General features: G+C 41.2%; 1 protein-coding gene across 10 annotated transcripts in view; it reads right to left on the bottom strand.

The window, feature by feature from the left end:
• Positions 1 to 19,977: 19,977 nt before the first annotated feature.
• LOC137496564 (uncharacterized) overlaps positions 19,978 to 26,584 on the bottom strand; it is a 251,045-nt gene continuing 244,438 nt past the window's right edge. For 3 of the 10 annotated variants that reach the window (XM_073914484.1, XM_073914482.1, XM_073914483.1), the window contains one exon: positions 19,978 to 24,630. In XM_073914484.1, the coding sequence (XP_073770585.1) occupies positions 23,753 to 24,619 (867 nt within the window). In that variant the 5' untranslated portion in view covers positions 24,620 to 24,630 and the 3' untranslated portion in view covers positions 19,978 to 23,752. The remainder of the gene's footprint in view (positions 24,631 to 26,584) is intronic. The other 7 variants (XM_073914489.1, XM_073914488.1, XM_073914487.1 and 4 more) reach the window with 4 other exon arrangements.

Genomic DNA, 26,584 nt, shown 5'->3' on the forward strand with positions numbered 1-26,584 from the left:
CGTGTGTCTATGCTTCCTTTTGTTTTAATCATTCTGTATTTGACTTCAGGAGAAAGCGGTCACACTTTTTACTGCTTTCCCATGAGATTTTTTTTTGAGGTTGGTACAGAGGCGGAGTTTGGGGGCGGTGTCTTAGACTCAGAATATTTTTATGAGGGTAATAAATCAATCATTTTGACACATAGTGCCCGGAAACCTCTCTTGCATACTAACGTTTATTAATGTAGAGTTAATGCTTAACAAATAATGAATTCACTAGATGCTAATGCTTAATAAATGGTTTATAGTGTGTAGTTATTATAAAGTGTTACCAAATATGATTAGTTTCCCAAAACCATCCTTAGCCAACTAAGGTCCCGTCATTAGTTTGTTGATTTGCCGTTTCCCAAAAGTTAGTTTATAATAGTTTAGTTTTTACATACAGTATTGCATAGAGGTTAGTTTTAATCGGACTAAAAATAATGCATGGATTCTGAGTTATTATTTAAAACATAAACCTGCGTTTTAATGAGGGATGTGGGTGTCACAAAAGTACTTTTAAAATAAATGTTTTTGTATTATTATTTAATGTGAACAACACTTAAAAATATAAATGTATTTATTTCACCACTCATTGGAAAAAACTATCAATTACAGTGCTTCCCGCACTTGCGGTGGTAGCCGGATTGAAGCACACCATATACCCACATCACTTTAACCATATGCGATAAACAAAACATAGTTCTATTTTTAATAATAATAATTGTATTTATTATGACACTTTTCTTTTTTTTTCAAATAACGAACAATTTCAACCGTGGGAAAATACCGACAACTTGATTTGCAGTATTTTCTAACATGTTAGAAGCGGGCAGCGGACACCAGCTGGCCATAGAGATGGGCGGGCACAGAAAAACATGGCCGCCGGTGGAGGAGAGGCTGTGCCCACACTGCCCTCAGCAGCTGATTGAGATGGAGCTGCACTTCCTTACTGAGTGCAAATACTCCGAGATCCGGGAGAAATTTTACCTGATAATCCAACACATACAAAACAACTTTGGGTCCCTGTCGAACAGAAACTGCCCATCTTACTGGGGGAGTATGTGTGCTGTGTGTTCAACCAACAATACCTGCTCCACTGCCTCCAACACACAAATACTGGAACTCTTTATTTGTGGACTTACTTTTGATAATACGCTACTATCATTACCTTTATCCTGATTCTACATTTATTATTATTATTCTATTTTTATTTTTATTAATCAATTTTTTTATTTTATTTTCTTTATTATATGTTATATTCATAATTGTTTGCACTACTGCCCTTTTTGTCTTTGTACGCAGAGATGCTGCACTGCTTTGGCAAGACGAATGTACAGTTATTTGTCATGCCAATAAAGCACCTTGAATGTAAAAATGAGAAAATAGCCTAGGCAACAAATAACAAATCGGAGTCTAATAATAACATAAATGCCATTTAAATTTTTAAATACATGTGTGGGTTTTGACATTATGTGTTTAATACTAATTCTAATACTAATTTTTAGTACATTAAATACAAAATTAGTTTGGGAAAATAGAGCACTTTTAATACAGTATTTAGCACACTTTTTTTACAATTTGTATATTCTTTTAATATATTACTATACTTTAAATTAGTCATAAATACATTTAAATGTTTAAAATTAGGGTTAAAGTGTTTTTCTAATTGTAACTAAATATATTTTTTAAAATACAGATATAGTATGTTAAAAGCACATTTTAGTTCAATTTCAGGGTGTCTCAAAATAGCACAGTTGAGTGCACTTAGATGGTATTAAGTTTATCTTAACATATACTTAATACTATCTTTTAGTACATTAAGTACAAAATTAGTGTGTGAAAATAGAGCACTTTTAGTACATTACTGAAAAGTGTACTAAGTATACTTAAATAAAGTGTATTTTAGCACACTGCTTTCACATTTTGTATATTCTTTTAATATATTACTTTTATGCTTTAAGCTATTCTTAAATGTATTTATAAATGTTTAAAATTAGGGTTCAAGTGTATTTCTAGTTGTAACTAAATATTTAAAAAAAAAAAACAGATATAGTATGTTAAAAGCACATTTTAGTTCAATTTCAGGGTGTCTCAAAATAGCACAGTTGAGTACACTTAGATGGTATTAAGTTTATCTTAACATATACTTAATACTATCTTTTAGTACATTAAGTACAAAATTAGTGTGTGAAAATAGAGCACTTTTAGTACATTACTGAAAAGTGTACTAAGTATACTTAAATAAGTGTATTTTAGTGCACTTTTTTTCACCTGGGTTAACCCTGTTTTCATTTATTAAATGCTTCCCAGCTCCGCATTTCTGTTGCGCAAAAAAAAGCTGCTGCAAACAAACAAAGTTATGCCAATACCATTTTAATAGTTTCATGATAGTAGTACTGTAGCTGGTGTGCTTAATCTGCGTGATACTGATTTGACATTCTTCCGCTAAACTTGCACTGCCTTTGTGTAAATGGGCTACTTTTGTAATTGAGGCTAAGGCATGGGAACTTTTGTTATTGAGGCTAAGGCATGCACTGCAACTTTCACGTTTGAGGTGGGGGAAGTGGCAGAGGCAATTCAAATGTACCGTCTTCAAAAATAAAAAAGGCAGCTTACACATTTACACATCTGTGTGTAAAGATTTTTTACCTTATTTTTATTTTATAATTATTATTTATTTATTCATTCATTCATTCATTCGTTCATTCATTTTCTTTTCAACTTAGTCCCTTTATTAGTCTGTAATTGCCACAGCGGAATGAACCATCAACTTATCCAGCATATGTTTTACGCAGAGGATGCCAGGAGGGCCAGCTGGGGCTTCGGGGCGTAGTGAAAGGAGAGGCGGACTTTGCCCCGAGTCTGGGAAAGATGGCTTGCCGTCATTACACTAGTTTTCCAATGGCACACGAGTTACATGCGCCAAACACATAAACAAATAAATAAATAAGGGAAAGAAAACATCTAGCCTTATAGGCTGAGGTCTTTTTGATTATAATCACAGTTATGTTTCCATTTTAAATGTAAGGCTGTTGCATAAAATAATACAATTTTATTTATAAGTGACTTTGCTGCATCCCCCTTGATTTTTCAATAACGCATACTAATCTTTACACCATATTAAAGACACAGCAGACTAAAGGTTTTCGAGAGTTTTTGTCAAGTTTAAACGGTGTGTTTGTGCATGTTTAGATGCCTGCATATGTGTGTGTGTATGTGTGTGTGTGTGTGTATGAGATTGAGCAAATGAGCACTCCCTTCACAGCTTCTTTCTTTTTGTTATTTATTTTGCAGATAATACACAATATGAATACAACGGAAAGACATAAAACTTTACAAATTACGTGTACCCTTTTGTAGACTCAAAACAATAGTGTTATATCTTTACAAAATAGCCTAAGCTATACTGAAATATAAGTTAAAGAATTACAAATATCAGATATATGAAATCGCATTAAATAAATAAACCAATATAAAACAAGCAAAAGCTTTATAGCCTACATAAGTGAAACCTTTATAGCCATTTTAAACAAAGCCATTTTACAAAGGCTATGTAAAAAAAAAAAAGATTTTAGATATTCTCTAAAAACAGTAAAGAGACCTTCCAGAGAAGGTTTAAAATATTATTTATAAAGTATTTGGATACGATGATAATAATCAAATCATACAATCAGAGCATTTTTGGGGTGAGTGAAAGCATGAACTGCAACCTTTTTTCCCACTGTGCAGTGCCACTTTAAAAACGCATCGGGGAAAACAACAAAAATAAGTGTGTTCTGTGTCCCCAAACAAGCGTTGATGTTTTTATATGAAAGCGCTAAAATTGAAAAATGAAAGTTACATGAAGAGCTTTATAAGTGAAAAGCTGCTGAGCGCAACGAAATATATGCTGTTTTATTACTTGCTCAGTGCTGAAATGCTTAACACTTTCCTTAAGATCACAGAATAATATGCAACATCTAAGTGTCATATAGCCTATAAGGAAAATTAATATGTTTCAGGTCTCTCCAGAGCATTTTGGGCTGAATGTTTGACTGCGTCTATCTAAATGAGGATGTAATAAAATAGGCTACATTTTCTACCAAGTTATTAACAGAGACCACTCGATGTTCGATGAGTCGATCGGTGAGTAAATGAAACACACAGGCCCGTGGGTATAGATAGGCTATTATGTAGGCCTAGTAACGTGTCATGTGTTTGTTTCGGTTGTCTTTATTTTAATGCTCTCGTGATGATATGGTGTGGTTTATCTGCCTGATTCCAGCTGAAGTGAGCAGGTTGTGTGACGTTTGATTCCGGGGACGTTCAGGGGGCTGGGTTTGCATGATGCGCTGTGAGCTACTAGCCCGACAGTGGAAACGCGACATGATTTCGGCCTCACTGGTGCCCATTAACACCTGACAGACAAGCTTTTGGTTATGAGATGGGGGAAGGGGTATGTCTCCACTCTTAAGTGTTTTTCACAAACATGAATACACAAAATCCAAAACTCCGACATAGGACGGATGGCGTAACCGTAGCAAAACCTATGCACTTAAAAACAAAATCGCATTAAATTTGGGGCCTTATGAAAATGAATGTTTCTATGCACAGCAACTTCTGAACTGAACTACGTGTTATTTAAAATATCTATATTACTCTCGCCAAAACTAATTTAAAACTAAAACTAATACTATTTTTACATAAAAACACAGAACATAGCTGAATAGGGTGTTGCCTGCTTTAGAAGACGGGTTAGTAATTATGTTATAAATAGTTATGTTCAGGTCAATTAAATAATAACTTTAATAAATAAAATGTTCGTAAGAACGTGGTGGGCCAGTGAATCCCTGGCTGTCATCATTGGGTTAATGAGCTCAGGAGAATTCTGCTTTGCATTTTTCTATGCATTACAAACATCACTAAACCATTTGTATTATAAGTTAACCAAATATTCGCAGAGATTCAGCTGTTTTTTTCTGACGCGTTTGCCAGTAATGCCAGTCAGTGAAAAAAAGTAGGATAACTGTGGCCCTGTTTGCAGGTATTAAGATTAGTTTTCATTAATCTGATGCAACTTTTTTTTATTTACAGGACATAAAAATGCAATTAAAAGTTTCAAATCAATTAAACTTAATTTATAAAAAGACTAGCCTATTTTATGCATTAAATAATGAAATATAACTAATTTCCTTTATTTCTGATTAGACCATGCATTTTAATCTGTTTTACAATTGTAATATGTGCATATGCTTTTTTAAATAACATTCATTTGACAAATATTTTAGCACATCAAAAGTAATTTAATGACCTGTCTTTTGATTAAAACCTTTATGCAAAAGGATCAGAAATTGATCACGCACGTGCAGGGAAAAAAGGCAATTATGCGACATATGACATGCATCGCTCTTATGCCGCGTTTTGAGGATAAATTCGCATATAGGTGCTGCTTTGAGTAGAATAAAACTATTTAAAAGCACATTAAAGACTTTACTCATAAAATAAAACATTCATAAAGGAGTATCTTATGGAAAAACACCAATTGATGGTCTCTGCTTTCGGTTTTAAAAGAATCAAGCAGCTTTTAAAAAATATAATTTGCTGAAGAGAAATGACAGGAAAAAAGAAATAAAAAGATTAAACATAACTGTTAAAAGAACATTCCTCTTTAATATAGTCTTTCGACTCCGATACATCAGCTAAGATTTTGAATGACGGAGTGTCTCTCTTGCCTGCTTCAGCAGTGCGGCTTGATATATTTAAATAAAAACTAACACCGAACTGCTTATAACGCTCAAAAAGTGCACAATGAACCTAACGCGCCATTATTTTAATTCTATAATCGTGAAGAATGAGCCATGAGATTGAGATTATTGAAGGTGCTCTCCAGCGGCGAAGTTCCTGGCAGAGTAGCCAGTGAAAAAATGTGCATGCAGAAATTGAACAAGAGGAATAAAATTTTTAATTATATAACAAGCATCGTATTCTTTCTAATCCTCACCCAGTTTTAATATAAGTTGTGGTTTTTTTTTATATTTGTGGCTGTAAAGTTTATTACAGTTTTTTACAATGGCTAATTAACAAGTTTGCTAAACTCTTAACACAACAACACACCTAAAATACAAAATTGGCAAAACAGTTAATTTTATGCTCAAAATCACACATTATAAACTAAACCTCTAAACTACTTTTCAAAATACAATAATAAACAAACACACTACACCATGTCTAAAAAAACACTGCAATCATGTTTCAAAATGAAATTATTGTTCAAAACACAAACACATGTTCTCTTCCAACATAAACATTCAGTCAATCAGAACACACTGACAATAAAAACACTATCATAAGCTGACATTACAGAAACTCCAATAGTTTATGTGTCAGCTCTGCCCTTATATTTTAAGTCTCGTTACAGTTTTGTTTCGTTGGGTTAAGTAAATGCATGCATTTTCTTTCATTTACGGCAAAAATTCTATACAAAACAAAGAAAAAAAAAATTGTTTTTTAAAATTTACAGTTTATGTAAAAAAAAATACAGACACAGAATTTCTGCAGTACAGACTTTTTTTGCAGAAGGAAATCACTGCAAACAGAAGAAGCACCACAATTATAATAAAATAACAAAGTAATCTTCTATTCTGCCCGGTCTTTTGCCACATGTTCTCATCCACATTATACTTGATATCTTCTGTGTCCCGGCACGGTAACTGTGGCCCTTTGGCCTATTATGTTTTTCCTACGGCGACATCCCCAGCCTTGTCAACATTGAAAATTTCATGTGATACTTGATTGGCCTCTAACTTCATGACTCTCTGAAAGTAATTAGACACAGTGTATGCAAATGCTGTACTGTATATGTACTGTATGTACTAATGAACTCCAGGTTTAAAGAGTAGTTTACTGCAAAACACACTGTGTATAGTACAGTAATGACTGTATATATATATACACACACACACACACATTTATTTATTTATTTATTTATTTATTTATTTATTTATATAACCGCAATATGATGTTTCTCATTGGCAATTGAATAAAATACAGGGAATATATTTGTGTTTCAATTCACAATTAGAACAGCTGTTCACTTTGACTTTATCCTATATAATTTCTGTTTAGAACATGGTGTTATCTGTTCTGACATACTGTGTTAAAGCATTTGTAAATTTGACTGTAAAATTACATTGTTTTGTTCTTGGTTGTGCTTGTGTGTAAAAGAAGTTAAAGCATTTTAAATTTGTGTTAACTGGATGCATTTTGTGTCAAAACAACAAGAAATGTGTTAATTGTATAGCCCACGAAGACGGATGTTGTGCTAACTGTGTTAAGAGTTTAGGAAAGAGAGAGAGAGAGAGAGAGAGAGAGAGAGAGAGAGTTACTGAGCCATTACAAGTAAAACAACAACAATAAAAAAACAACAATTTTACTTTAAAGAAGAACAGACGTTTTGAGAAAAAAAAAACTGAACAGAACTGAAACTAAATTATTACTACTTGCAGGACTTAATTTATGTCCTGCGGCAACATTATTTTTATTATACTTTAAGTGATCTGATTGAGTTAGGTCACTTTATCGATGGTAAGTTTTAGCCTAAGTTTACATCAATAACATAATGTGCATTATCCTTTACCATACAAAAAAAGGAAAAGAAAAAAAAAACATTATTATACACCATAGCAGCCTGTAGCCTATAAAAAGGTCGCACATCTTTTTAAATGCATTAAAAAGCAAGCATATATCTTAGCCTTACCTTGAGTTTGTTCACATTCTGCCTGTAATAACATACATGCTGTATTTTATTACAGCTAATTTTGATGAATTAGCTCTAACTAACAGCTTTTTCTTCTTTTTCCACGGTTATAATTCACACCATATGCAGGGTGATTGAAATTGAAAATAAAATACAAAACATACTGAGCCATTAAGTAAAAAAATAAAATAAAATAAAAACATATATAGCTACTTTAAAGAAGAACATTGATGTTTTGAAAAAAAAAAAACTGAACATGACATATAATATAAGATTCCCATCTAGAAAGCACACTCATGTGTTGAGGTTTTTCCAATCACATGATCATATGTTCTAAAATAGGACTTTTTTGAAAGGAATAGTGAGCGCATCAAACAACTCCATTACCAATACATCCAGGTAAGATTATGCAATACAGTCATTACTGTACTATACACAGTGTGTTTTGCAGTAAACTACTCTATAAGCCCGGAGTTCATTAGTACATACAGTATATACAGTACAGCATTTGCACACACTGTGTCTAATTACTTTCAGAGAGTCATTAAGTTGGAGTTCAATCAAGTACCACATGAAATTATCTGTTGACAAGGCTGGGGATGTCGCTGTGGGAGAAACATAATAGACCAAAGGGCAACAGCTACTGTGCCAGGCCATAAAATATATCAAGTGTAATGTGGATGAAAACATGTGGCAGAAGACCAGGCAGAATAGAAGATTACTTTGTTTTTGTTTTTATTGTAATTGTGGTGCTTTTTCTTCTAGGTGTGTTGATGCGTTAAGAGTTTAGCAAACTTGTTAAATGCATTGAAAAAACGGTCGTAGCCATTGTAAAAAACGTTCGAGGTTACAGAAGTAACCCTTCATTCCCCGAGGAGGGGAACGGAAGTGCTATTAAGTGGATTTGATCTTTGTGAAAATCCACGAAATGGGGAGGATTCGGTTCAGAAGCCGCTTGTCTGAAAGAGTATTGAACGGGCCAATGAATGCTATGAATTGGCAGCATAAGCTTGCACAGGTGTGCTTCATTGCCAATTATCCCAGCATATAAGCACACCTGGAGCGAGCAAACGCCATCCTTTTAAGCTGAAGAGACTTTCAAACAGCTAAGGGACAGTCATTATGGCGGCGGAGTATAGCACTTCCGTTCCCCTCCTCGGGGAACGAAGGGTTACTTCTGTAACCTTGAACGTTCCCCTTCGGTTGGGAAACTTCAGTGCTTTTAAGTGGATTTGATCTTTGTGAAAATCCACGAAATGGGAGAACTATGGAAAGCGCCATAATGACTGCACCTTACCAACGCCCCCGATGAGGGGATAGTCAAGCAAGCGTGACGCACCCACATCATGGGAGGCGCGGTCCTCCAACGTGTCCCTGGCCCTAATTTATCCTACTTCAACAGAAGTCTTACGGATTTAGATATATTTTTTGGGAAGTCGGGAGCATCTAGATAATTCTAGGAAAATACGACAGTACGTTGGGAAGCGTGCAATCCCGATAGGCCATCCGATACCCAAGGGGGTGAAAGATGGCAGAATTTACATATGGACTAGCCCTAAAAAGGGGGAGTACACATAGCAAAAGAGTGGTTAGCAGAGAGGGAAGACACGGGTCCGCCCAGGGGGGGGACTTAACCGTGGCGGAATAAGCATATGGGATCGCCTAGTGCGGATCACGCATAGCAGGCACCTATACCCAAAACGCGGGCTGACCAGCGGGCAGACCTACAACGTAGTGGGCCAGCAAGCGACTCCTCCTCTGAGTCAGTGCTGGGGGCCCCGGAGGAATCTGCAGGGCTCACCTGACGGGGAACTTTATTGACAGATAAAAAGGCGCACGTACCTCCGTGTTAGGGAGAATGGCGCAGCATGCGTGTTTCAACACCCTACCGAATTGTTTCCTCAATCACCAAGGGTTACCTAATACCCTTGAGGAAAGTGGCTCCACTCGCAGATTGTAAAACCTTGCAAATGTGTTGGGTGTCACCCAGCCCGCAGCTCTACAGATGTCTGTTAGAGAGGCGCCACTTGTGCGCGTTCGAGAGGATGCGAAGCTCCGAGTGGAGTGCGCACGCACTCTCGGGGGACGCGGCTCACCTCGGCTCTGATAAGCGAGAGAATGGCATCCACAATCCAGTGGGAAACTTATTTCGGTACGGCACTTTCCTGCTGTCGACCGCCATAACAGACGAAAAGCTGCTCAGATGATCTAAACTCTGAGTGCGGTCCGGATAATACGCAAGACGCGAACTGGACAATAAAGAAAGGGCTGGGTCTGCCTCCTCCGAGGGCAGCGCTTGCAGGCTCACTACCTAGTATTAAAACGGAGTGGTAGGAACCTTGGGCACATATCACGGGCGGGGTCTCAGGACGTGAGAGAAAGCCAGCCAAATTACAGGCACGAGTCACTGACCGAAAAATGCCTCCAGGTCCCCGACCCTCTAATCGATATCAACGCGACCAGCAGAGCTGTCTTCAGGGACAGAAAGATACTGAGTCGAGGATCGAAGGGATCTGATGCGGCTTGTGTAGCGAGGGCGAGATCCTAAGAGGGGGCGGGGTGGATTAATTCACTTAGCACCCCTGAGGAACCGGATGATGAGGTTATGCGTTCCCACGGTGCTGCAAGCCACCGCGTCATGAGAGCGGAGATGGCAGCCATGTAACCTTGAGTGTGGAGGGCAGCCTGCTCTCCAGCTTCTCTCGGCGTAAAGAAAGCACAACGTTGATCTGGCAAATTACGGGGGGCTTCTCTGCGAGAGACGCACCATTCAGTGAATAGACTCCACTTCAGGGAAGGGAACTGCCAGGGGAGGGCTATCGCGAGGGAGAGCTCTGACATCCAGGTCCGGTTGAGCCAGAGGGACGCAACCAGCAACCTGTTCCTCGTCCTCCCTGACCTTGCACAGTAACCGCGCGAGCAGGCTCACTGGGGGAAACGCGTATTTGTTGCACATGCCCAGAGGCCAGCTGTAAGCATCCGTGCAGAGAGCACTCGGTCAGGGAAAGAACAACTGGCAATGAGCGATCTTGGGGGAAGCAACAGATTGATCTGGGCTTCCCCGAATCGCGCCCAGATCAGCTGAACAGACTCGGGGAGGAGTCTCCATTCTCCAGGACGTAAGGCTGCCGTAGGAGCGCAACGGCTGCACGGTTGAGCTTGCCTGAATATGAATGGTGTGCAGCGATTTCAGCCGCGGATGACTCCAGAGGAGCAGACGGTGGGTGAGCTGAGACATGCAGCGAGAGCGCATACCCCCCATACGGCTGATATACGCCGCCGTACTGTCCGTCCTGACCAGCACGTGTTGCCGCTCCAGCATCGGAAAAAAACGGTGGAGAGCGAGGAACACTGCCAACAGCTCCAGGCGATATGCCAATGCAACTGGGTACCTTTCCACAGGTCCGCAGCCGCATGCCCGCAACGCACAGCCCCCAGCCCGTGTTGGAAGCGTCTGTTGAAACGACAACAAGACTGGACGCCTGTCCTAGAGACACACAGGCCTGTAGGAATGAGGGGTTGCTCCAAGGACTGAGGGCGCGACGACACAAGCGCAGTAACAGAGACTCGGTGTGCGCGTGCGTGCCATGCGCGTCTGGGGACTCGATCGTGAAGCCAGTGCTGAAGTGGTCTCATATAGAGTAATCCGAGCGGCATGAAGCGGCTGCGGATGCCTTATGCCCCAGGAGCCTCTGAAATAGTTTCAGTGGGACCACTATTTTACTGTCGAGCTTTCTCAGACAGTACAGCATCAGCTGAGCACGCTTTCCGGAGAGGCGCGCTGCCATGGTGACCGAGTCCAGCTCCAGCCCGAGAGAAGAGATCCTCTGCACGGGGGCGAGTTTGCTCTTTTCTCGGTTGACCTGAAACCCCAACAGGTGGAAGTGCCGGAGCACTTTGTCTCTGTGCATAATCAATTGCTCCGAGAGTGGGCAAAAATCAGCCAGTCGTCAAGAAAATTGAGTATGCGGATGCCCGCTAGCCGAAGGGGCGCTAAGGCACCCTCCGCGGGCTTGGTGAGGACCCGCGGAGACAGAGAAAGCCCGAAGGGGAGTGCTTTGTATTGTCAAGCTCGACCTTCAAACGCAAACCGCAGAAACTGACGGTGGCGAGGAAGAGTGGAGACATGGAAATACGCGTCCATCAGGTCTAATGCTGCAGACCAACCCAGAGGACGAACGCACCGGAGGATGCGCTTCTGCGTGAGCATTCTGAACGGCAGCTTGTGCAGACAGCGCTTCGAAACGCGCAGATCTAGGATTGGTTGTGACCCACCACTCTTTTTGGGCTCGATGAAGTGTGGGCTATAAAACCCGCTCTCCATCTCGGCTGGAGGGAGCGGCTCGATTGCATCCTTCGCCAAGAGGACAGCAATCTCCTCTCGCAAGACAGGGGCGGACAGGGGGCTGACCCTGGTGAATACACATCCGTGACTTGGGGGGCCGTTTCGCGAACGAATCGCATAGCCGAGTCTGATTGTGCGTATGAGCCACAAAGAGCTGGCCCGCTCTAATCAGGCAGGCAGAGCTCTCGCTAATGGACTCATCGCTACAATCGCTGACGTACCTGCAGTGGGGCAGCGCTGAGTGGGTGTGCTGATCCGGGAAGCGCGTGGGTCCCACGGAAAAGCTGGAGGTGAGATATTTGTTCTCACCCCGCACCCGAGCTCCGGAAGGGAAGCCTCGAGGGGTGGGAGAAAGGAAACGCACCGAATCTGCAAGCTAGAAAGCATAGCGTCCCAGACTGGCAGATTTCGGGCTGTCACATCCGGGAAAGTGGAAAAGTGCTCTTTCATGATGTTTTCATGGCAGTAAAAAGTGCCATTGGAAATGGGGCCCCGCCCTCCAGCTGGGAAAGAGCAAGTTCCCTCTTCTCCAGATGGCCTGTCCCAGGGACGCTTCGCGGTCCGTTGCCGGACTTAGCGGCGTTCTGGGTAGGGGGGGCTGCCTGCTTCCGAGGTGCCCTACACGCTTGCTTCGCCAGAGGCGTGTGCGGGGGCAGAGCAGCTCTCGTAGGCGGGCGCCTTCGGCGAGGAGCAGGTAAGAATGGCACAGCGGGCGGAGCGGGCTACGGACCGCCGATAAGACATCACCCAACAACTGCTCTCTCACCGCCTTGAATTCCTGGGTGAGTTCACAGACGGTGTCGCCGAACATGGCTTGGGATATGGGGAAGTCAAGAAAGCGGACTTTGTCGACTTCGTGCATATCAGCCAGGGGTGGCGCTCCTGGATCACTAGTGTGGACATCGTCCTCCCCAACCCGCACACAGCGGAGTCAGTAGTCCGAAGAGCTAAGTCGGCGGCGGTGCGGAGCTCGATAGTCTAGGTTGGACCCACCCTCGTGCAGCTCGGCCAGCGCCTGCGCTTTGTAGCACTGGTAGGTGGCTATTGCATGCAAGGCGGAAGCAGCCTGGCCCGCAGCCTTGTAAGCTCTAGCTCCGAGGGAGGCAGATAACTTACAGGCTTTAGATGGGAGATGAGGCGGACCCCGCCATCGCGCACTCAACCTGAGGAATCGCCACATACCCCCTGGCTGTTCCACCGTCAAGAGTGGTGAGGGTGGAGGGACACGCAGCACGAGCAGAAAAAAAGTGCTCTTCAAGACCGCGTGAGACCTACTGTGCACCTCCGGGAAGAAGGGAACGCCCCTCTAGTTGATCTGGCCGTGGAGCAGGGGGATAAACCATCTCCAACCCACGGCCGAAGCAGCCTGGGAAAGCACGGCTAACATGTCCGTTTCAGGATCCGTAGTGACAGCGCTCACCTGCCCAGAGGGGGCGAGAGGGTCTGGATCATCATTGGACAATGAAAGCCCACCCTCCGATGCCGCGGTGGACGTCTGGTCTCCGGTGTCATCGAGCTTAAGGGCTACCATCTGTTAGACGGATCGCTTCCCCCGCCCGAAGCTTGGATGGAGCGCTTAGAGGAGCGGGAGGTCTGCTGGCCCGTGGGCGTCGGATTATCTCTCGCTGAAACCCTCAGATCTGCCTGAGTGCCCGCTGCAGAGCAGGGGACAACTGGGGTGGTTCGCCCTTTTGCAAAGGCTAGCCGCGATCTTTACTGCGCAACAGTCATGGCATCGCAATGACGACATGAATTGCCCGCGAGCAGTGCAATAACATGCTGGACCCCCCAGGCATGCAACGCAGTGCCCGTGCCCATCATCCAAGGACAGGAAACCACTGCATCCAGAAACGCACAGTCGGAGCGCCGTCCTGAAAAGGACGTGCTGCACGACTGTGTTGCTCTTTCTGTGAAGTTTGCAACTTTATACGCACCGCTCTGGAGGACCGGACCCAAAGAACGCTAGGCAAGGGAGAAACCCAGCTCGACCGTCTGCCGCTGCGTGTACACACTCTGGACCGGGAGAATGCTCTCGTTCGCTCAGAATCGCAGGTCACAGCAGGAGGAACCCTCATCGACTCGATCAGAAAGTCTCTGAAGCGAAAAGGATGGCGTTTGCTCGCTCCAGGTGTGCTTATATGCTGGGATAATTGGCAATGAAGCACACCTGTGCAAGCTTACGCTGCCAATTCATTGCATTCATTGGCCAGTTCAATACTCTTTCAGACATGCGGCTTCTGAACCGAATCCTCCCCATTTCGTGGATTTTCACAAAGATCAAATCCACTTAATAGCACTGAAGTTCCCCAACCGAAGGGGAACTGTAATTAGGCCGAAATGTGTTATAATGTGTTATTTGTATAGCCCACGAAGACGGATGTTGTGCTAACCGTGTTAAGAGTTTAAGAAACTTGTTAAATGTATTGAAAAAAAGTGTCATAGCCATTGTAAAAAATGTTCAATTTAAATGTTAAGCCCTATAAAGGAGTTAAGTACTGATGAAATATACTATTTAAAGTAAACTGAATTTAAAGGGGTGGTCCACTAAGATCTCATATTTTAAACTTCAGTTGATGTGTAATGTAGCTGTGTGAACATAAACAACATTTCTGAATGTAAAAATTTCAAAAAAGTTCAATGCAAAGGGAGACCTTGGTTTTTACAGAGTTAGCTTAGCAAAGCCTACACTGAACGAATTTTAGGGACTACAAAAAATACTTCCGCCCCCTGTGAGATCACAAAAGTTTGTTACTGCGCATCCCACACTGCGCATGCAGGTAAGGGCCGTGGCCAGAGGAGCTGTAACGTTATAGCAGAGATAAAGCTAAAAATGCGTCTAAACACGGTTGTTTCCACAGAGCTTTGTCTGTTTTTGTATTTGGGCTTTCAAAGGACACGACACAAAGACAGAAGTGCCTTTAGTTCAATATTAACTATGTTCTAGAGAATTATAAAACACACAGCAAGCATGATTTGACAAAACAGCTCCAGAATCTCTCCCAGCTCAGTGCTGGATTCAGCTAAAATCTCCACAAAGCAGAAGTTGTAAGCTACAAGTAAGTGTTTTTATTTGTTAAAATTGATCATGACATGTAGTGTCTAGCGTTAACGGTATGCTGTAGCAATGATGTAAACAATGCGAACTGCTGCTTTGCGGGCAAATGACTTAGCTACAAACTCATATTTATCAGTCAAACTGCTGTAAACACACACACACTCCACCAGCACGGTCTCTTATGTGTGTGCGCGACTGCACTGATTGTCTTCAGGCAGCTTTTTCATGTGTTTCACATCTCAGATAATGAAGACGCAAAAGATATGTGGATGATTCATATTACTTACACCTGCATATTCCGGATACAAGTGTAAGACGTCATGTAACGCATAGAGTTAAAAGAAAATACAGATTAGCTTACCAGACTTGTGGTCGCAGCAGAAAAATAAATTAAGGCTCAACAGGTAGCATACCACATCTTGAGCTTTATTCTTCTGTTACGATATATTACAGAAAATAACTTAATCCGAGCATCAGAGTAAAAGAAAAAAAGTCCCACGCACATGCACTTGTTACAGAAAGTTCACACCACACACACATAAACGCACACACAGACGCTGTTAAAGGAGCAGCACCTCATTTTCACTTGTTAGTTACAGACACTTGTCAGATTTCATTTTAGAGAGCGGGCGGGAAGTTGACTGCATGTTTACACAGCAGAAAAGCGCATGCTTTTATGGGCGTGACGTGGAGCCGATCCGCCAATAGCAGCACATTATGACGATGACCAATCAGAGTCACTTAAGGGCGGGCCTTTTAGAGGAACTAGGAAATATGACAGTCGTTTTCATGTTAGCTGAGTAGCTGTGTATAATCAAAGTGAGATAAATGAAAAAAAAATTACATGATTTCCTTCAAGTGAAACATGAGCACACATTGCTTTGCATCTTATAAACACAACCAAGAATTAAAATTTCATTCTGGACCACCCCTTTAAATGAATTGTGTAAAATCTGACTTCATAAGCATGTGTTACAACTAACCCTCTGTTTGTTACACCTTGCCCCACAGGTGGGGTAAATAGTAAAATTTTTACTTCTAGCACTTTTTCCATCACTGCACAGAAACCGTAGGTCCGGGGATCAAACAACCATTGCTTATTTGTAGAAAAGGCTTGTGTGTTATTGGTAAAAAAAAAAAAAAAAATGTTGGTCTAACCCTATTTCTTTGTTCATTATTTGGCCAAAACCAAAACGTGTTACTTTGTGCCCTGCTCTTGGCGAGAAGATTAGGATAAATGTTTAATTAATCTAAGCAATATCATGATGTGCATAACACACATATAATGATTATGTTTATAAAAAATAAGCATTATTGCTATCTGCATAGACATCAGTGTATAATTTGCATGTTTTGCTAGTATGTATATTTAAATGTCTGAAATCTAAAATAAAGATTATTTGTCTGAAAACACTGACAGATTGTAATTTATATAAAAAAAAAAGCCCCACACACATATATATTTTCTTCTGGCTCATTGCCAATTTATAGCGGGAAAGCAGATTTGAATTTAGCAGCTGATCATGTGATGCACTGAGAATTCACACCTGTGTGATCGTACTAACCAGAGATCAGTCTACTGATCACACCAGTGTCATATGTGTCAAAGGATTACTTTACCTGAAGTAATGTAATTTTTAAAAATAATATATATATATATATATATATATATATATATATATATATATATATATTTTTTTTTTTTTTTTTTTTTTTTTCATGGCCAAATATATATATATATATAACCACATGCATGTTCTTTCATTAACCTGGGTCAACAACGGGTGGTGTGCCATTTTGTAGTCTCACCCCATCCAACTGAACTGATGCATCATCAAATATTTTCCCTGTTGTCCCATCATGCCATCTGCCATCCATTTCTGATGTGAATAACCCGCAGGAATCCATTCATCAAGATTTATGACAAGACAATTACACTGATAAAGCATGTGATTGGCTAACCTCACTCTTGGATTGTCTGGATGAGGTGCAATGATCCATGAAAACTTCAACGAAATTGCTCTCTAGATAGTTGAAACAGATGTAATGAACTGTAATAGTAAAAATTGTTTTTGTTAATGTTAGGCTAAACCTCACTGTCACGTGGATACTTTTACCTTCATGTCACATCCAGCTAAGATGCTGAATAATAATAATTGCATATATTCTTCTGAAGTACATTGGTTCAACAGCATTTCTTTACAATTTAAAATAATGTAGATAAAATGTGCTAAAAAATCCTTTAAAAGATTACCTTCCCCTATTTTAGGCAATGTAATGCACGATTCAATCAGATTACTCTTCTTTCTCAGTGTGAACACTGAATTAATGCTTTGTGTGCTGTCAACAGCTATCTTTTTATTCACTGTGTTGTGTGTGCATAATTACCGCATTGTATTGATGAATTTCGCTGCCTTTTTAGCTGACAGCTGCTCTTCAGCAGTGCTGACAGAAGCAAATCTGCTTGTCACCAGATGGAGTTGATATAATAGTGGATCTTCATGTACTTGTGTCTGAACTGATCATATTATTTGAGTCACATCTAATTTTGTCTACTTCACGTCTTCATTATAAGCTCTACATATCAGGTGAACAAACTAAACCATTATGCTTGTCGAATAGATGAGCTTTTGCACTATGCAAATGAGAATGGCCTAGAAATGTTCTTTGTTAAGTTAGGAATTGGTGTAAAGTCAAAATGGATCCATGCTGATTGCAAATATGCAGCATGTGCTTTATTATTATTATTATTAATATTTTAATACTCACTGTATTTGTGTGCATGTATAAACACATGGTGATATTTTTGAGTGAGGTTTTAATATCACTGTTAAAAATTGTCCCGTTAAAAAACGGTAAAATACTGGCAGCTGCAGTTGCCAGCAATGTACTGTTATTTTACAGTATGTTGCTGTAAAAATACATGAACTACATTGATATACACAATACTCAAGTGAACTCATTTTGTTTACTAAAAGCAACTGCGTTAAATTTGCCAACTGCTGTATGAGTTTATGAAGTATTGAGCTATATATGCTTAGAAGCATACTTATAATGATAACTTATTTTAGTTAATTAGAAAAGTTCAGTTTAATGTCTTAAATTTCACATCAGCACACATACATGTAAAGCTGGAATTAACACAGAGAGATTCTTACTGCATCAGCAACTAAGCAGCCACTGTCTTTAAATAAAGAAACATGCAGAATAACCTCAGCAGCTTATTGTTCATCTTTAACTCATACACTGGCTCTACTCTCCTCCACAACGGTGACACACAGAAGAAATTTGCTTCAGGTTTTACAGTAAAATACTGTTTTTTCCTTGGTTTTACGGTAAACTACTGGCAGCTGTGGTTGCAAGCAATCTACTGTTTTTTTTTACAGTCTACTTCCGTAGTTTAAATTAACAGTATATTACTGTTAAAATACATGTTTACACCAGATTTAATTAAAGTGTCCAGACTACTGAGTGTTCAAGAAACATGTAGCAAAGCTGAAGTAAATTAATTAATTAAATGACTAATTAAATTAAAATTGAGGATTAGTGATGAACAAATTAAGAAATACTAAAGAGAAAAAACAAGAACATGCAAAAAACTACAACTTTAGTCACAGCTTTGTAATGAAATAACCTAAATGTCAACAAATGATTAAGTCATTTAAATTATCAGTGATTAACAACTCCACAAACATCAGTGATTAAACAACTCCACAAACATCATCACCTGCTTCACTTATTTCTGAAACTTTTTTTTTTGTATAACATCTACTAAAGTTCTTCTTGAGAGAAAGGTTAACATTTTACGTCACCATCTGTATTATTCTGCATGTTTCTTTATTTAAAGACAGTGGCTGACACAGAGGGATCCATTTGCATTATTTTTATTAAACACAGTTTAATAAACAATAGCACACAGATGTTGTGCGTGCGCAAACTCACATCAAACACAGTAGTATGTAGTCATTTGGCTGGCGGTAGGTAAACACAGGATGAGTAAGCAGGCATGGGTCAGAGGCAGGCAGCAAGTATCAGAGTCGGTTAGCAGGCTAGAGTTCCAAGGCAGGCGGCTAGAATCAAAGTCAGGATTCTGGCTGAAGTACAAGGCAGGCGGCAGGCAAGACTGGGTCAATAAACGAAGCTGGATCACAACGGGAAGGCAGACAAGGATGAGAACGCTCAGTAGTGTTAGCTGGAGCAAAACAAGACTTTGCATTGAAGCAGTGTGTGTGTGCTGCTTATATGTGTGTAAGGTTAATTGCTAGATGTGTGTCAGGTGTGTCTGCAATCAGTGTTAGTGGATGATGTAATGTCAATAGTCCGGTGATGATTAAATCTGCCGGCCAGCGAGGGGAATGACTGGGACCGAGTCGGTGACAGAGCCCCCCTCCTGCGAACGGCTCCTGAAGTGAGGGGCGCCATGACGCCGGGGTCTACCACGGGGACGAGGGGCCGGCATTTCCGGATGTAGACAATGAAACTCACTTAGCAGAGTTGGGTCAAGAATATCCTTGCAGTTGATCCATGATTGTTCCTCCAGGCCGCACCCCTCCCAGTCAATCAGGTATTGAAGATGTCCCCCCCGGCGTCTAGACCTCAGGATCTCATGGATCTGCTATGCCTCCTCTCCATCGATGATGATTGGTGGGGGACCCTGATCACCGGTTGCCACCTCCCTATTTACCTCGGCTGGACCAGCAGATGGCTTGAGCAGTGATACATGGAAGGTAGGAGAGATGCGATAGTGATTAGACAGGTTAAGTCGGTAGGAAACGGGTGTAATTTGGCGATCAATAGTGAAAGGGCCAACATACTTGGGACTGAGCTTCTTGCGTGGGAGTTTAATTCAGCTTTATTTGTATAGCGCTTTTACAATGTAGATTGTGTCAAAGCAGCTTCACATAAATGGTCATAGTAATTGGAACAGTGTGGTTCAGGTTTTAGTGTTTAAGTTCAGTTCAGTTCAGTTTAGCTCTGTTCAGTGTGATTTAATCATTACTGAGAGTTCAAACACTGAAGAGCAAATTCATCGATGCGTAGCTCTACCAATCCTGAACCATGCGAGGCAGTGGCGACAGCGGAGAGGGAAAAAAAACTTCACCTGATGGGAGTGAAGAAAAAAAACCTTGAGAGAACCAGACTCAGTTGAGCACGACCATTTTAATTTCTCCGCTGGCCAAAAGTCTTGTGCAGAACTTCATTCGCCGTGGTTTATGCTGGAAGATGGCCTCAATGAAGACTCGTCTGTCCCTGGAGCGTCGCTGGAATCAGACTCATGTTCTCCACTCCCCACGACCATCAGCGCAGCAGCAGCTCAGGATATGGCCTGGTCCCGGATATGGAATCCTTGGGATCATCACGTCGCTGGTCTTGGATCCAATCAGTGACTCCGCCTAATCTGAGGACCTCGGGATGAGTATCCCCAGGTGAAAATAGAGAATAAAGAGAATAATTAGCGTAGCTGCTGTTCATAGTGTATATAAGCAAGATGTAGAAGCCAGTGTGGAACCTGCTAGGTGATGCACTGAGTGTATGCTTTACTAAACAGATAGGTCTTTAATCTAGTTTTGAACTGGGAGAGTGTGTCTGAGCCTCGGACATTACCAGGAAGGCTATTCCAGAGTGTAGGAGCCATGAAAGAGAAGGCTCGACCTCCTTTACTTGATTTTGCTATTCTAGGTACTACCAGAAGCCCTGAATTTTGAGATCTTAAGGAGCGAGTTGGTTCGTAGCGAGACAGAAGGTTGGTTAGATAAACAGGAGCTAGATTATTTAGAGCTTTATAGGTGAGAAGTAATATTTTAAATTCAATACGAAATTTAACAGGCAGCCAGTGTAAGGAGGATAAAATTGGGGTTATATGATCATATTTTCTAGACCTGGTCAGAACTCTGGCTGCTGCATTTTGCACTAATTGAAGTTTGTTAATAGAGGATGCTGGGCAGCCAGCAAATAGAGCATTACAGTAATCCAGTCTCGAAGTCATAAAAGCATGGACTAGCTTTTCTGCATCTGAGATGGATAGCATATTTCGTAATTTAGCGATATTTCTCAGATGAAAGAAGGCAGTTTTTGTGACATGGGATATATGGTTTTTAAAAGTTAGATTGCTGTCTAATATGACACCCAGATCTTTTATAGTAGAGCTAAAGCTAACTTTGTATCCCTCTAATTGTAAATTGAGTTGCGAGATCTGCTGTGTGCAAGATTTAGGCCCAATAAGTAATAATTCTGTTTTGTCTGAGTTTAAGAGAAGAAAATTGTTGGTCATCCAGTCTTTGATGTCTTTGATACACTCAGTTAGTTTAGAAAGTTCAGACGTCTCGTCAGGTTTAGTGGAAATATATAATTGAGTATCATCTGCATAGCAGTGAAAGCTGATCCCATGTCTTCTAATAATGTCTCCCAGAGGTAGCATGTAAATTGTAAACAGTAAAGGGCCTAAAACTGATCCTTGAGGCACCCCATACTTTACTGGGCAGATTTGTGAAGGCTGTCCATTAAGATTTACAAACTGGTAGCGGTCAGTTAAGTATGACTTAAACCATTGTAGAGCCGGTCCCTGGACACCTGTAGACTTTAAGCGATTTATGAGGATATTGTGGTCAATGGTATCAAATGCCGCACTAAGATCGAGTAAAACTAATAGCGAGACGCACCCTCGGTCAGCAGCTAAGAGTAAATCGTTGGTTATTTTCACTAAGGCGGTTTCTGTACTGTGGTGAGCCCTGAAACCTGACTGAAACACTTCAAAAATATTGTTCGTCTGCAGAAAAGAGCATAATTGAGTGGAAACAACTTTTTCTAGTATTTTAGACATAAATGGAAGATTTGAAATAGGCCTATAGTTAGCTAAGTTGTTGGTGTCTAGTTGCGGTTTCTTAATAATAGGCTTAATAACAGCTAGCTTGTAAGAGTTTGGAACATGGCCTATAGATAAAGAAGAGTTGATAATGTTAAGAAGAGGTTCTCCTATAGCAGGTAGCAGCTCTTTCAGTAATTTTGTTGGAATTGAGTCCAGCATACACGTAGCTGGTTTAGAGCTATTTATAATTTTTACTAACTCTTCATGTTCTATGATTTTGAAGCAGTGTAGGTTATTATTATGATTTAATGAAATATTTACAGGATTTGGAGTATAAGCCGGTGCAGAAAGTTTGGCATCTCCTATTTTCTGTCTAAAGCCTTCTATTTTATTACTGAAAAAATTCATGAAGTCATCACTACTAATTTGCGGTGGAGTAGTTTGTTCCAAGGATGACCGATTATTTGCTAATTTAGAGATGGTGTTAAATAAAAATCTAGGATTGTTATGATTATTTTCTATCAGTTTGCGCAGGTGCTCGGTCCTGGCAGATTTTAGAGCCCTCCTATAGCTGGACATACTGTCTTTGTACGCAATTCTAAAGACCTCTAAATTAGTTTTTTTCCATTTACGTTCCAGGGCGCGGGTTGCTGTTTTGAGCGCACGAGTATGACTATTATACCATGGTATAGTTTTAATCTCTCTAGCCTTTTTTAATTTTATGGGTGCCACAGTATTTAGTGTGCTAGTAAAGATGGCATCCATACTGCTGGTTACTACATCAAGATCATTTGAGTTTGCGGGTGCATTACGAAATAGAGAGAGATCAGGTAAGTTATTTATAAATTCATCTTTAGTTGACGGAACAATAGTTCTACTAGGGCGGAGTATTGGAGCGGGTTTGCTGATTTCAGGTAAACATAGCTTATATAGTAAGAGGTAGTGATCTGTAATATCATCACTTTGTGGTATAATGTCTACGTCAATAACCTCGATTCCATAAGACAGAATTAGATCTAATGTATGCTTTAAGCGATGGGTTGGACCCACAACGTTTTGCTTTATCCCAAGTGAGTGTATTAAATCCATAAACGCGAGCCCTAATGTATCATTAGCGTCATCTATGTGGATGTTAAAGTCACCTACAATTAGCATTTTATCAGTTTTGACTAGTAAGTCAGAAATAAAATCAGAAAATTCTTTTAGAAATTTGACATAGGGTCCTGGGGGTCTATATATGGTGATTAAAGCGAGAGATAACATAGGTTTTTGTATAGTATCTGGAAGCTGAACATTAAGCGATAATACTTCAAAGGAGCTAAACATAAGTCCGTTTCTCTGTTTAATATTAAGGAAATCACTAAAGATTGATGCAACTCCACCACCACGACCAGTTTGACGAGCCTCATGTTTATATAAGAATCCTGGAGGAGTTGCTTCATTTAAGCTAATATAGTCATTTTGTTTCAGCCAGGTTTCAGTGAGACAGAGTGCATTAAGATTGTTTTCTGTTATTATTTCATTAATGATAAGTGCTTTAGGTGCAAGTGACCTGATGTTTAGGAGACCAAGTTTTACGAAATTTGTATTTTCACTTTCTACTGGTTTTTCTGGTTTGATTCTTACTAGATTTTTCCTGGAGCACACAGTACGTTTATTTCTTAATCTAATAATACGAGGAACAGACACAGTCTCTATAGGATTCGCCAGATATGCGTTACTGATGTTTAAGTGGGGTGAACAAGAGTCTAGGTGGCTATAGTGTGAATTTTGTGAATTTTTACCTGCTAGTCAGATGGTGCGAAGTAGTCTGGAGATGTTGTCCGACAGGAGTTCAGCTCCGGCTCGACTGGGGTGCAGGCCGTCAGGACGGAAGAGCCTAGGACGCTCCCAGAAAAGATTCCAGTTATTAGCAAAGAGCAATTTCTGTTCTTTACACCATGTTATTAGCCATTCATTCAAAGCTAAAAGTCTACTGAACCTTTCATTTCCTCGGCGGTAGGTAGGAAGCGGCCCAGAAACGATGATCTGCGTGGCGGGCGAGGTGCGTCGAACCGTCTCGATCAGGCTCCTGAAGTCCTTCTTCAGGATCTCCGACTGCCGGAGCCCGGTGTCGTTTGTCCCCACGTGGAGGACAACGGCACCAGGGCTCTCGGCAGCGCCCAGGATGGTTGGAATCTGTGTAGAAATATTTTTCACACGGGCACCAGGAAAGCAGAAAGTACGTACTTTATTACCTTTTGAGGAGGCGGCACGGACGTGACGAACGATCGAGTCACCGATGATGGCCACATCGGGACCCGACTCGCGGAGAGGGGAGAAGCGGTTCTCCGTGGAGATCTCGAACACAGGCGGAGACGTTCTGCCCCGGGATCTGGGAAGCACCTTGCGCGGCTGCACCCAGGCGCCGTGGTAGCCGGGTGTCGGCGTGAACGACGCCTGGCTGAGCCGCGCCCCGGGTGCGCTGGGCCTGGACAGAGAAGGACGCGGGGTTGAGGTAGAGGGAATGATGTGGTTGTAATTTCCACGTACCTTAGGTGATGAGACGGCCTTAGCATTAGGTACGGCTAGAAGCCGTTCCCGTAGCCGCGACCGTCTTACCACCAGCGCGCGGATCTGGGACTCCACTTCTTCCAGCTCCAGCTCCAACGCCTCCATCGATGCTTCTCCTGCACACAAGGACAGAGACGGAAGCGACATTTTACGGGGTAAAGAGCAAAGCCAGTAAGTCAAAAGTGTATGGTTAAAGAGGTCGGTAGCGTTTAAGGTGAAGGCCCTTGGTAGAGAGCTAAACCCATTGACCGGGAGTGTAAGTGGGACCAGGACGGCGGTGACGATCAGCCTGTTCTTTAAATCTACGGACTGCATGTGAGAGATGTGTATGAGCTGCGTTCCAGGTTGTCTCACACTGTTGAAACCAATGATCAAGGGCAGGGAGTTCAGATGGTTCACCAGACCATGGGAACAGGGGGGGTTGAAAACCTAGAATGACTTGGAACGGTGTTAGGCCAGTAGCTGCTTTTCTCAGGGAGTTTTGGGCATATTTGGCCCACATCAGAAGACGACTCCAATTGATTTGGTGCTGATGACAGTAGTTTCTTAAGAATCTTCCAATCTCCTGGTTCAGCCGCTCTACCTGGTCATTGGACTGGGGGTGATGACAGGAAGTTAAACTGATGTTGATATTGAGGTTTTTAAAGAAAGCAGACCATACTCTTGAAGTAAATTGGGGACCTCTGTCAGACACAATATCCTCCGGTAGTCCATAGAATCTAAAAACTTGGTTGCATAAGAGCTCAGCTGTTTCAAGTGCTGTGGGAAGTTTCGGTATGGGAATCAGCCTACAAGCCTTGGAGAAGCGGTCTATGACGGTGAGTATGGTAGTGTAACCCATAGATAGGGGAAGAACGGTGATAAAATTTATGGCGATGTGTGACCAGGGGCGACGGGGAACCTCAAGAGGCTGTAGGAGACCAGCTGGACAGTGACGGGAGTGTTTGTTCATGTTACAGGGGACACAGTTCTTCACAAAGTTCATGACGTCTTTTCTTATTTCAGACCACCAGTAACGGTTAAGAATGAGATCAAGGGTGCCTGCGATGCCTGGATGACCGGAACTGGGGTTGTTATGGACTTCTTCTATTACTCTGCTCCTGAGTGGTCATGGGACAAATATTTTATCAGCTGGACAGGTAGGAGGAGGTAATTGGGTATCTTTTTTGTTTTCACTTATAAAATAAATTAATATCTGCAACTAAGCATAAAACTATTGCATGAGGCCCTTCATCCAGACTTTTATCAAAACATTTATCAGAACTAATTTCAGACAAAAAGATTTATCTGTCTATTGTCTTTCTAACTTTATCACTATTATAAAAGTGTTTTGTAAACTCTGTATTACAACAGTTGGAGAGTTTAAATTAATGAGTTCAAAGCTAAAGAGCCCAACTAAACCAGCCCCTCACTTCATTACGGTGACACACACACACACACACACAAAAATCTAAATTTCTGTTGGATCTTAATGAGAATGGTATGGAGGTCAAAACAGTCAGTAATAAGTGTGCCTGCTGTTGTTTGTGGAGTTGTTTAATGATCCTCTGCTGAGACTGAAGGTGTTTTATTTTACTTGATTTTATTTAATGCTGTATACGTCACTGTTTGTGTTTCTTGTTTCTCTTTCCTTCAGTGATTGTGATTATTAACAGCAGGTGTTCATCATTGTCTAAATTTACTCTTTAGTGTTCATTAACTACACTGTTAACCCTTACTGTAGATTATGCAGTAAAAAACTGTAAAATAGCCAGTGTGTTGCTGTAATAAAAGGAAACAGTAGTTTACTGTTAAAGGAGCAGGATTTGTATGAAATTTTGTAGTGCAAAGAATAAATTACAGTAATTTACTTTATGTACCCATTACAGATAGTTACTGTGATAATAAATGGTAAATTACTGCTCAATCATTATTACCCCATGTACTCTGATGCTATACTGTTCAGTTTTGGTATGTGTATGGTCAGTATTGAGGAGAAAGTGAGACAATGCATTGATGATAAGCTAAATTTCTCTGCAGCGATCTCTGTTTTCTTTGGTTCCTTTTATGTTTTTAAAATTGAGTATCAGG

This window comes from Danio rerio, chromosome 10 (assembly GCF_049306965.1).
Source record: "Danio rerio strain Tuebingen ecotype United States chromosome 10, GRCz12tu, whole genome shotgun sequence".
NCBI lineage: Eukaryota > Metazoa > Chordata > Actinopteri > Cypriniformes > Danionidae > Danio > Danio rerio.